Source organism: Stegostoma tigrinum, chromosome 12 (genome assembly GCF_030684315.1).
Source record: "Stegostoma tigrinum isolate sSteTig4 chromosome 12, sSteTig4.hap1, whole genome shotgun sequence".
Lineage (NCBI taxonomy): Eukaryota > Metazoa > Chordata > Chondrichthyes > Orectolobiformes > Stegostomatidae > Stegostoma > Stegostoma tigrinum.
In genome coordinates this window covers 34,602,842-34,616,438 of record NC_081365.1, presented here as the reverse complement: position 1 = coordinate 34,616,438, position 13,597 = coordinate 34,602,842, and the positions used below count along the sequence as shown (strand labels likewise).

The following is a 13,597-nucleotide window of genomic DNA, read 5'->3' as shown; positions in this document are numbered from 1 at the left end:
GAATTTCCTGTAGTCACTGAAAAGACTGGCTTTAAAGGTCAAGGTACAGCTTAAAAGGGACTTGACAATTTAACAAGTTTGCGGAGAAACTGACCAAAAGATACCAATGCAGATTCTGTTGGCTCCCTACTTTATGCATTTGAAGTATTTGACATGGCCCAGTAACACGGGTTTTCTTGAGAGTGGTTTATTATTTGTATAGTATCCCGCATGGACACAGAAGGGAAAACAAAAGACAAGGACGTGGAGGGCTAACATATAGCTGAGGCAGATGGAGCAATGCAGGAAATAGCAGTCAGAAAATTATTTCTAGAGAGGCAGAGCTCAGGTGCAGTTGCAGTACATAGAATTTGCTTCCACTTGGAAAGAATATATGACAGTACATGAACAAGCAGAGGAAGATCTGCAGAAACCTGGAGAAGTCCCAAGTTTGAGGAGAATGAAGCCATCTGAAAATTTAATCTCATTAATTTTTTCATTAAAATCTTTGGCTTTTTACTCCAAACTATATTTATATTATGTTTCAATGATCTATCTACCATCAAAGAACTGTGCCAATTTCGTTCATTTAAATTCATATTGCATTTTTTGCCAACAGTTTGAGAGTGTTTAAAGAATAAATTACATTTGTAGATCATATTAAACAATCAGATCCAGTTTCCAGCAAAATTTCCAGGCACCAACTTCCTAATGTTAATAACATAATATGAAAGATTTCTTTGTAATAAAATTTCTTCAAGCTCAGTAATTTCTGCCGAATTCCTTTTTTCTTAGATAGCTAAAATTCTAAAGAATGTTGACCAAGAAAGAAAAATGATAATCAAGGACAAAAGCCAGTACAATACAGTTGAAAGCACAACAGTAAAACAATGCCCTATACCAAATGGAGTAGAAAACAGTGAACAAAAGAATTTGAAATGAAACAGGAACTAAATATAAACCTCAATCTTGTTGACTACCCAAATGTTGCTGCCACAGTGTCCAACATATTCCTCATCCCGTTTGCTCCCATACAAACAAAAAATCTCAAAGCTTTGCATCTCATACATACTCATGTCCAGATTGTCACCTTCAAGATGCAATACAAAACACAAGATTTTGAAAAGCGTGAATATTCCAATGTCCCAAAGCCAGACAAGAACTTTAATCAACTGTTTTACGATGGCAAAAGAACATGCTTTCCTTTACCTTCAGCAAAGATTTACCTTTCTCTGTGGTTGACAAGGCTTTTGACGGAGTTCATTCAATTTCCCAGACTTGCGCTCTCAATCAGTCTTCCTCTCAGAAAGGCAGCAGGATTCCCCTTGTCCTCTGCTTTCATCTCCTAGTTTCCATATCCAACAGGACATCCTATTCATAGAATCCCTACAGTGTGGAAACAGGCCCTTCGGCCCTAAACATCCACACTGACCATAGGAGCATCCCACCCAGACCCATACCCCTATAAAACAACTAATCTATACATCCTTGAACACTACGGGCAAATTTTCCATGGCCAATCCACCTACTCTGCACATCTTGGACTATGGGAGGAAACTGGAGCACTTGGAGGAAACCCATCCAGACACAGGAAGAATGTGCAAAGTCCACACAGACCCACCCAAGGCTGGAATAGAACCCAGGGCCCTGGTGCTGTGAGGCAGCAGTGCTAATCACTGAACCACCATGTCACCCAAATCTCTGTCAGAATCCTCTGACAGTTTCCTAGTGTGTGACCCATTTGCAGAACTTGCCCACTCTTCACCTTTTGCTGCATTTCCCTGTTATGCTGACGACTTAGAGACACTACTGTTGTAGTCAGCCCAAACTGTTACTTCTTTGTGGGGACATGTTACCAAATCTTCTCTCATTCCTCTGGGGATGCAGCAACAGCCTCTGATACGTCCAGGAACACCTCCAAAAACACTACAGTATTTTCAGATACAGAGGATATTTAAAATAATTTTATTTTCAAGTTGTATGTCTAGTTTTTAAGTATTACTAGGGCTGATCCCAAACTGCAGCTGAATGCTTGATCTTTGAGAGTAATGAATGAATTTGTTGGATGGACCCACATGATCCAAGGTTGGAAAGTGGACTTTAAATTGGCTGGTTGGGCTTTAACAGCTTTAAAGAATTATTCAGTTGCTGGACATACTAGTGAGAATGAATGCTTTCAGGTATACCAGCAGGCTTAAGTAGCCATGTGTAATAACCAATTTGAAGGTCCTGAAGGAAGTATTTATTCTATATTCGCCAACTTTAGGTATATTTAAGTCGTCATTGGACAAGCATATGGACGTACATGGAATAGTGTAGGTTAGATGGGCTTGAGATCGGTATGACAGGTTGGCACAACATCAAGGGCCGATGGGCCTATACTGTGCTGTAATGTTCTATGTTCTATTATCTCCAGGCCACCCCTGTTGCAAGTAAAGGGATTCTCTTACTCAGAGTATGAGCAGTCAGCTAGGCAAAAGGAAACAGGTCAACATGAGAACTCTTCCATTGTGAATACTGGAATTCAATCACAGTTGAAAGGAACCAGAACAACAGAACCTCAATCAAGCTGCAAAACTAAATCTTAAAATCAACTGTTTAATTACCAATATAAACGCTACTGGTAGCCTCCACTGCAACGGCCGCAACATTCAACTGTCCACTTTTCATGCATAATTCAGAGATTGATCTGATTTTCTGTTTTTGAACATTTATCTTCTTAGGCAATTACACTGATTAGAAATAATAAGTAAGTGTGTTGCATTAGTATTCTTGCATTTCAGAATAAATTTATTCTTTTTTTAACACAAGAAAACCTGGTTGAATGGGCTGCTTTCAAAATACAAGTTTATTTGTACCTGGGGGAAAGGTATCCAAAATGAAAGGATCCATTTTTAAAATCAATCCTTTTTCAACCAACTGAGGGGGAGGTGAATAAAAGAGAGGAACCAGTTCAGCCCTTACCTAAGGGTTTAATGGTTTCGGTTATCCCATCTGGAACTGCAACAAATTGGGGAATATTGCTTAAGGTCTGGGCATAATAGTATAAAGGGAACAAACCCTGCCATAGCTTGCTGCAGTTGAGAATCTAGCGCTGCCAAAGTCATGAGGGTTCAAATAGCTTCCTTCCACAATATAATTTCGATGACTGTATCTTTGACTGATTTGCTGCATCACATGATGCAATACACCTTTAATTCCTGCACTTTTTTCATGTCACCTCTACTGCTCTGTGTACAATACTGCATAATGGAAAAAATGTTATATAATTACTAACAATGTAACAGAACGATAACTCAAGATTGCAGTCGTAATCCTATGACAAACTGCTACCAAATACCCTGGAGTTTTTCCATGGTTGTTGCTTTAAGTTGAAGTGTGGATCGTTTTTTTTTTGTGAAGACCACATGCACTGTTATTTAAAGGGCCTGATCTGAGTACAGGCTAAGCCGGGACGTTTAAGTTGCTACGTGCTAGTGCTTAGAGGGAGCATTGATTACTTTGCACTTTATTTGTATTTTGTTGAGATCAACCCCTTGCCTACCGTGAAGTATTTGTTGAGAATATTTGTATAGTTGATGCCCTTCGAGAACCACCCATCAGGAACGATTTCGGTCTCCAGCCATTCCATGACACGGCGCCGAAGCTCATCACGGTCTGTCTGGTAGCAGACAACTACAGGAGAAAAGATCTAAGTTAATCAACAGCTTTGTTCAGTCATAGGAACAGGCCATAATTATCCCAACAACAACACTATAATACAGTACAAGTGACAACTTCAGTCAGATGTTGGTTGTTGACCTGGAACTGACTTACAACTCAATGTGCAAAAGTAAAACAAATTACAGGATACATTTTACTTTGAGGGTCAAAACTAAAGACCATTAAACAGCAAACAGTACTCTATCCAAATATACCCAAATTGATAGGCCCTACAAACTAAATAACAGACTGGCTTACTCAGTCCCATGTCTCTGAAGTCAGCCACTGAACTGCAGGAGGGCAATGGTGATAACCTTGTGAAAAGAATCAGTTTAATCATGAAGAAAGAATCAAGTAAAAAGGATCTTTCTTTTGTTTCCAGTTTTTTTCCCCCACTAAGTTATCGCTTGTCTCAAATATTAAGTTAGTATTTAGTTTCTAATTCAGTGTTTGTGCACTAACAGAACCCCAATCCTTCAACTATAATATTAGCAACAACGATAATAACACACTAATCTTTTAGACCTAACATCATCATAAATAACGTGAGAATCAGAACAAAGAAGCTTTCCATGTTTCTGTTTATCGTTCTTGCAAAGCAATGAATTGAGTGGTGCCAGTAATGTATTAAAGACACTCGAGATTGAGTGACTGCAATAATCTAGCTTTTTAAACTCTGTCTCCACAACAAACCTTTTAAAGCTTGTTTAAAGCCAAAAGGTTGTCATGAGTCTATGGGTAGGATCGAGAGCCTAAGCTGTGATTATTATAACAAAGTTGTCAATGCAAGGTACCTTAGGAAGGAATCTCATCAATACCTGGCGATGTAGTAGTCATTTCCATAGAAACAACTGACAGTTACAGAATTCCTCTTAATTAAGAATGGTGAAATATCAAGCTGTAATCTGAGCTGTTCTTACCCACGACAGCTGGTGCAGTTCATCGCAGGTTCAGTCAGGCATTAGAAATATCAAGCTAACTGACGCTAATATAAACTTTAACCACTGCAACATGGCATCAATATAGAATTAAAGCAGAAATATCTTTTTGGGTCGTATTGCTTTGCTTTATAAGAACTACTGTAGTATATTGCAACTGTGCCAAAATTTACAACCCTAGTTCATACTTCTTACAAATCCCTCTGTACATCATGGATGCAAAACCAAGGCCATAACAGGATTTAAAGCTGTGAGAAATCCACAGTACACTGTATAAACTTGAATGCAGGCATGTCACAAGAAGATATCTTTCTCTTCTACAAGAACTGTCTAATTACCTAAAGCTGAAAGGTCAAGCCAACTTGCACTGTAACTCTCTTTTAGACTTACATTTCACAGATGAGAATCTAGAATCAGTGTCTTTCACATATCTTCTGTGTAACATTGACATTGATTTTATATGTGTTTTGCTTACTCAGGGTAGAGGATTAAACAATGTGATAATATCATCCTAGCTGAGATCTACTGTAACTAAAGCAATCCAGATATAGAACTGGTCACATAACATAATTACGTAAACAATGTAATTACTTCCCCAGTGATAATCTCTTAAGTCTGTTCATTTGAGGACAAAATTTCTTTTCATATTATTCATTCGTAGGATACAGATGCTGATGGCTGGCTATCATTTATTGTCTGTCCCTAATTGCCCTTGAGAAGATGGTGGTGAGCTATCTTCTTGAATCACTTAAATCCATGTGCTGTGGTTGATCCAGTGCCATTAGGGAGGGAGTTCCAGGATTTGACCCAACAACACTGAAGGAACAGCAATATATTACTTGATCAGGATAGTGAGTAGCTTGGATAGAAATTTTCAAGTGACAGTGTTTCATGTATCTGATGCTCTTGTCCTTCCATATGGTATTGTTTGCGGGGTTGAGCGATGTTGTCTAAGGAGCTTTGGAGAATTTCTACAGTGCATCTTGTAGATGATACGCACTGCTGCCACTGAATGGCGACATGAGGCAGTGAATGCTTGTGGATGCAGTGCCGATCAAGTGGGCAGCTCTATCCTGGATGGTGTCAAGCTTCAAGTGTTGTTAGAGCTGTGCCTATCCAGGCAAAGAGGGAGTTGCATCACAACCCTGACTTGAACCTCGTGGACTACGATCAAGCTTAGGGGAGGTGGGAGGAGAGTTACTCGCTGCAGTGTTCCTAGCCTTTGACTCACTGTATTTGTATGGCAAACCCAGTTAAGTTGCTGACCAATGGCAAGCAACCCCTCCCCCCTCCACCCCCAAAAGGAAATGGTTTATTGCAGGGAATTCAGCCATGGTAATGGAACCAAGCATCAAGGACTGATGGTTAGATTCTCTCTTGCTGGAAATGTCATTTTTCTGGCACTTGCTGGAGAATTTCAGTGGGTCTGGTAGCACATATAGAGGGAAAATCAGAGTTAAATGTTTAGAGTCTGACATGACTTCTTCAGAACTACTTTGTTTTGTGCCTGTTTAGGACTTCCAGCATCAGCAACATTTTGCTTTTATTTGCTAATTATTAGCTGTAGTCTAGATACTGTCTGGGGTTTGCTGCTTTTAGACAGAGACTGATTCAGTATCAGAGGGGTCACAAATGGCGTTGAGCATGGATGATTGTGCACTGAACATCCCCAACCTCTGACTTCTGATGGAGAAGAGGTTGTTGATGAAGCACCTGAAGATAGGTTCAGCTTAGGTCACTACGCTGAGAAACTCCTGCAGAGATGTCCTGGAGCTGAGATGACTGACCTCCAAAAATTGCAACCATTTTCCTATGTACCAGGTATGACTCCAACCAGCAGACAGTATGCCCCCAATTCCGATCTTGCTAGGGATCCTTGATGCCACGCTCAATTGAATGTAGCCGTGATGTCAAGGGCTGTCACTCTCACTTCATCTCTGGAATTCAGTGCTTTTGTCCATGTTTGAACTAAGGCTGAAATAATTTCAGGAGCAGAGTGGCCCTGGCAGAACCCAAACTGAGCGTCATTGAACAGATACTGCTTGACAGCACTACTGATGTCACCTTCCAACACTTTACTGATAATCGAGAGTAGGTTGATGGGGCAGTATGTGGCTGGGTTGGATTTATCCTGCTTTTTGTGTACAGGACATACCTGGACAATTTTCCACATTGTCAGGTAGATGTCAGTGTTGTAACTACAGGAACAGCTTGGCTATGGGAATAGCAAGCTCTGGACCACTTCTTTAGTTTATTGCTGGAATGTAATCAGCACCCATAGCCTTTGCAGTATCCAGTACCTCCAACCATTGGTTGATATTATGTGAAGGTAATTGAATTGGCTGAAGACTGGTGTCTGTAATGCTGGGGATCACTGGAGGAGGCCGAGATGGATCATCCAATCGGCACTTCTGGTTGTGAATGCTTCAGCCAAACCTTTTGCACTGATGTACTGGGCCCACCATTATTAAGAATGGGGATATTTGTGGAGCTATCTTCTCCAGTGAGCTGTTTAATAGTTCATCATCATTCACAACTGGATGTGACAGGACAACAGAGCTTAGATCTAATCCACTGGTGAAATCATTTAGCCTTGTCTGTTACTTGCTGCTTATCCTTTTTGGCATGCAAGTAGTTCAGTGTTGTAACTTCACCAGCTTGTCACCTCACTTTTGGTATTAGCCCTACATGTTAGTAAGGAGAACTATGCAGAGTTGATAAGTCTGAGTTTACTGTTGCCTAGGGGCCTTTACAACAGGCAGTTAAGAGTCAACCACATTTCTGAGATAACAAAGTGTGGGGCTGGATGAACACAGCAGGCCAAGCAGCATCTCAGGAGCACAAAAGCTGACGTTTCGGGTCTAGACTCTTCATCAGAGAGGGAGATGGGGAGAGGGAACTGGAATAAATAGGGAGAGAGGGGGAGGCGGACCGAAGATGGAGAGAAAACAAGATAGGTAGAGAGGAGAGTATAGGTGGGGAGGTAGGGAGGGGATTAGTCAGTCCAGGGAAGATGGACAGGTCAAGGAGGCGGGATGAGGTGGTAGGTAGGAAATGGAGGTGCGGCTTGAGGTGGGAGGAAGGCATGGGTGAGAGGAAGAACAGGTTAGGGAAGCAGAGACAGGCTGGGCTGGCTTTGGGATGCAGTTGGGGGAGGGGATGAGCTGGGCCGGTTTTGGGATGCAGTGGGGGGGAAGGGGAGATTTTGAAGCTTGTGAAGTCCACATTGATACCATTGGGCTGCAGGGTTCCCAAGCGGAATATGAGTTGCTTGTTCTTGCAACCTTCGGGTGGCATCATTGTGGCACTGCAGGAGGCCCATGATGGACATGTCATCTAAAGAATGGGAGGAGGAGTTGAAATGGTTCGCGACCGGGAGATGCAGTTGTTTGTTGCGAACCGAGCAGAGGTGTTCTGCAAAGCGGTCCCCAAGCCTCCGCTTGGTTTCCCCAATGTCGAGGAGGCCATCGAGGTGCAATGGATACAATATACCACATTGGCAGATGTGCAGGTGAACATCTGCTTGAAATGGAAGGTCATCTTGGGGCTGGGATAGGGGTGAGGGAGGAGGTGTGGGGGCAAGTGTAGCACTTCCTGTGGTTGTGGGGGAAGGTGTCGGGTGTGGTAGGGTTGGAGGGGAGTGTGGAGTGGACAAGGGAGTCGCGGAGAGAGTGGTCTCTCTGGAAGGTAGATAAGGGTGGGGATGGAAAAATAGCTTGGGTGGTGGGGTAGGATTGTAGATGGCGGAAGTGTCGTAGGATGATACGTTGTATTCGGAGGTTGGTGGGGTGGTATGTCAGAACGAGGGGGATCCCGCTCGACCACATTTCTGAGAGTCTGGAATCACATCTTGGCTAGATCATGTAAGGCGGCACAAAGGGTGGCTGTGGATGTTGGAGGTTAGTCATCTTCATTCCAGGACATCTCTGCAGGAGTTGCATTATTATTTCACAGGATAAAGTCATCACTAGGCCAGCAGTTACTGCCCACCTCTAATTGCCCAGAGGGCAATTAAGAATCAACCACATTGCTATGGGTCTGGAGTCACATCTAGGCCAGATGAGGTAAGGAGGGCAGCTTCCTTCCCTCTAGAATATAGGTGAACCAGATGGGTTTTCTCAACAATTGAGTCATCATTAGGCTCCGCATCCCAGATTTCCGATGAATTCAAATTCCACCATCTACCATGGCAAGATTTGAGCCCAGATTCCCAGAACATTACCTAGGTCTCTGGATTAACAGTGCAGCAATAATACCACTAGGCTATCACCTTTGTTTTCCTCAGGGTAGTGTCCTTGACCCAGCTGTCTTCATTGCTTCATCACAAGCTTAGAAGTGGTGCTGTTCGCTGATGATTGCACAACGTTCAGGGCCATTCACAACTCCTCAGTCACTAAAGCAATCCATGTCCAAATGTAGCAAGACCTGGAGAAAATCCAGGCTTGGGCTGAAAAGTGGCAAGTAACATTCAAGCCACACAAATGCCAGGCAATGACTATCTCCAACAAGAGAGAATTGACCCATCATCCCTTGACACTCAATGGTAAGATCATCACTGAATCCTACAATACCAAATATTGACCAGTAAGTGAACTGGACTAACAATATAAATATGATGTCTACAAACATATGTCAGATGTTAAGAATCCTGCCGTAGATAATTCACCTCCTGACCCCAAGCCCCGTGGCACCACCGACAAGGCACAAGTCAGGAGTGTGTTGGAACACACCCTACCTGCCTGGATGACTGCAGCTTCAACAACACTCAAGAAGCTTGACACTATCCAAGACAAATCAGCCTGCTTGATTGACACCACATTCACTCCTTTTATCACTGAAGCTCAGTATCAGCAGTGTGTACTATCTACAAGATGCACTGGAGAAATTCATTAAGTGCCCTTAGATAGAACCTTTCAAACTCATGAACATTTTCATCTCAAAGGATAAGGGCAGCAGATACATGTTATTGCTACACTTGCAAATTCCATCAAAGCCACTCACTATCCTGATTCAGAAATATATCACTGTTCCTTCAGTGTCGCTGGGTCAAAATCCTGAAACTCACTCCCTTATGGTATTATGGGTCAACCTACTGCACATGGATTGCAGTGATTTAAAAAGGGCAACTAGGGATAGGCAATACAATGCTGGCCAGCAAGCGACACCCATATACCATGCATGAATAAAAATGTCAGAATTTCTTTCCTAAACGACAATGAACCAAATGAGTTTTTACAACTATTAACAGTGGTTTCATTTTCATCTTGCATTGGAATCAAGTCAGACTCTCACTAGCCAGAAAACGGAAGGAACAATGCTTCTAAGACTAATAAATTTTGAAATTTCTATGAGAAAGAATTTCATACAACTGCTCTTTAATTTCCACGGTACACAGCATAGTTATTCTTTCTCTCCAACAGATGACAGTAGAAATTCAAATCCCATTTCAGATAGTTAATTATTGCAGCACTTAAATCTGGTATGAATAACAATATACAGTTTGCATAATTATTGGCTGATGCTGAAATTGGACTAATTCTGAGCTCAAAGGCCCAGAGCATTATTTAATTGGAATTGGTTGCTCCGGAGCACGAGTGTTGAGCGTGCTCAGTTTAAATGATAATTTGCTTTTATATATTCTCTATGATATATTCCCTTGGTGTTTAAATAGCAGCAAACTAATCTAACCGGTAAAACCATTCCAACCAAATATTGCCAGTCTCACTAAATATGGAATTGTATTTTTCCTAAAAAAAATTACTGTAGTTAGGAACAAGGTGTTGATGCAAACAAGGAAGCGTAATTATTGGCAAGTCTCATCATAGTCCCATAATAGATGTTGGACTCCATAAGCTGAAGAAAACTTTTCTTCAGCCTCACTATGTATGATGCCAAAATATCTGAAATCCTACTTAAACCACCGAGACATGGACAGTCACACAGGCATTAATGTCCCACAGAAATCGTAGCTATTCTATACCTGGACTACTGGCTGCTGCTTTTTCATTCTTCTTTTCTGTAAAAGAAATCCAAAAAGGAATCCGTGAATAAGTTGTATCTCTTCATTCATGACATGTTATTTTATATTTAGTCCATGTCGCTGTCCCATGTGAACCACTAATCTCAAAAGCAATGATTTTTCAATGGTTTACCTTCACAATGGCCATCGTGAGCGACCTGAATCTTCATACCAGTGAGGCACGCATCACGGTGAAGCTCACAGTGGTTACGATAAGTCTTTCCGTTGCTTCCACAAACCACTCGCTTGTGATGCTTGCATTCCTTAAAGAAAACACAGATGTATTAGAAAGCAGTGCAAGTTCATCCACTATGAATTTGCGGTCCTTGTACACTCTGATTCACCAAGCTCAGCATCAGTCATAACACCGAGAGAAAATACGCTTTAGTTTACAGTACTGTTGAAAACAAAAATCCAATATATTCTGAAATATGTTCTTAATCTGTTCTATAGCCAAACTTTATTGAATAACCATTTAATTCACTAAATCACAGCACACTATGAAATATTGCACTTTCGTAATGCCTTACGATTTCATAAATGTTCCACTGACCAAAATTTTACACCCTGCCTCCTCCAATGAATTGATCTGGGAGTTGGTGGAGGTGTGTTAAATAAGACAGGGTGCATCATCATGCCCATCATTTTCCTCATTCACTCATATTTTATCATTGACAGGTGGCATGTGCACCACCTGCCCTTAAGGCCAATATGCAATCAGATTTAAATGCCCATGATTGCATTGGCAACCTGGGAAATAAAAACAGATGGGAGATTAACCTTTAATGTCAAATGACTCCATGGGCACATTAGAGGACTGGCAAACCCAGTGCCTGCATGTAATGAACATTTTTTTTGCCTTTAACTGTGGAACTGGCCTTTACCCAGCCTGAAGCTAAAGGCACGTACAACAACATCACATCACTGGATCACCCAAGATAGCAATGGTTTATCATACCCATGATGCAACAAAACAGATCCTTGTACAAAGCCCTAGCAGCAAATTTAACTTTCAACCAAGATGGCAGAAAAACAATTAAATGTACATACAACTGCTTCTCTTTGCAGTGGATGGTTTGATCTGTTTTTCTCTGGCTATTTAACCAAGCTGTTCATTTGTTTAGGTTAAGTAGACAAATGCAAAACATTTATCAGTCATTCCTGGCAAAAATAATTTCTACAATGTCAGTTGCTATATTTTCAGCTCAACCTTTAAGTGTGAAGCATTCTTGGCTATTTTGAAACAGACTGAAAAATGACCCTTTAAAAGAACATGTGACCTTTATGGCCATTGTCCTATTAAGCAACATAGATTTTTTTTTCCCTTCTGATATCCATTCCCATAATTATTTGTTTAATCCTTTGAAGCCCCACTAAATGAAATTTTAATAAATCCACTCCACAGGGATCCTGGACAAGGCACTTGTTATATTCCTCAGCACAGTGAGAGCTGTCAAGCACAACATTTATCAACATATTTCTATCATACTTTATGAAAGGAGCCGTCTATGCTTTAAGATTTCATACTTTTCTAAATAAAATAAACCAGACAAAAAGATGTTAAGGCATTTTACTCTATGTTCAGGCATGTCACTGTAAAGTTACTATATTGAGAAATTAGAACACTTCTTTTAGACATGAGTCTTATTTTACATACAAAATTCTCCAAAAGGGAGCAGTTATCCTAGAACATTTCCTCAAATTAAGATCCACAGTCTGGTTCTAATGCAACTCCCTACAAGCCACCAGGGGCTGACCTACAGTCTCAGCTTTTTCAGTTCTAAATGTTTATGTTTATTTTGTTGGATTTAAGTTCTCCTTACAGCAGCAATGCTACATGAAGTTATGTTTCATGGGTTGCTGACCTCATATCACTGCCACGGATGGGTCTGCTATCCCTATAGACCAGCATGCTTTATTCTGAGATTGTAGCAAGTCCAGAAATCAAATTTAACCTCTTGAATGGTTTTATCTGATGAACTCATCCGATTTTCTTGGCTTTCTAGTTACTAGTTACTTTATGTGACTTTGTGTAACTTTCTTTGACTTTTTGACTAGGTGGTTTCATTAGACCATAAGATACAAGATCAGAATTATTCCATTCGGTCCATTTAGTGTGCTCCACCGTTCGATCATGGCGGATATATTCCTCAACCCCATTCTCTTGTCTTCTCCTGAGGGCTCTTGATCCCCCTAGCAATCAAGAACTTATCTATCTCTGACTTAAATACACACAATGGCTTACCGTCCGTAGCCTTCTGTGGCAATGAGTTCCACCGATTATCCACCCTCTGCCGAAGAAATTTCTCTTCATCTCAGCTCTGAAAGGTCATCCCTTTGCTCTGAGGCTGTCCCCTCCAGCCCTAGTCTCTCCTATTAGTGGAAACATCTTCTCCATGTCCACTCCATCCAGGCTTCTCACAATTCTGTTAAGTTTCAATCACATTCCCCGCCTCTCCTTTCTAAACTCTATCAAGTACAGATCAACAGACATCAACCACCCCTTATATGACAAGCTCTTTATTCTCAGGATCATTTTGTGAATGTCCTCTGGATCGCCTCTAACGCTAACACATTCATCCTTAGAAACTGTATGGGACCCAAAGCTGCTCACAAATTCCAAATGTGGTCCAATCAGAGCTTTACATGGCCTCAGCAGTACATCCCTGTTCTTGTATTCTAGTCATCTTGAAATGAATGCTAGCATTGTTTTTGCTTTGGTATGAACGCCCCCTCCAGGTGGCATGGAGAGCAGAAGGCCACCAAGATTCTCAAGTGCTGAAAAGCAGCTGTCTGTCTGAAGATGATGCTGCCAGTCTGCCTACTATTAGGGACGAAAGAAGCACAGAGTGAGCACAGCCAGAAAACATGGCGAGGTTTTTAATGAGTATTTTGCATCTGTATTGACGATAGAAGAAAGACAATACAGCCACGGAAGTCAAGGAGGGGGACTGCAGCC

General features: G+C 41.3%; 1 protein-coding gene across 1 annotated transcript in view; it reads right to left on the bottom strand.

The window, feature by feature from the left end:
* fstl1b (follistatin-like 1b) overlaps window positions 1-13,597 on the bottom strand; it is a 125,156-nt gene that overhangs the window by 22,577 nt on the left and 88,982 nt on the right. The window contains exons 4-6 of the mRNA XM_048540329.2: window positions 10,772-10,901; window positions 10,600-10,635; window positions 3,524-3,654 (exon numbers count right to left, since the gene is read on the bottom strand). Of these exons, the coding sequence (XP_048396286.2) occupies window positions 3,524-3,654; window positions 10,600-10,635; window positions 10,772-10,901 (297 nt within the window). The remainder of the gene's footprint in view (window positions 1-3,523; window positions 3,655-10,599; window positions 10,636-10,771; window positions 10,902-13,597) is intronic.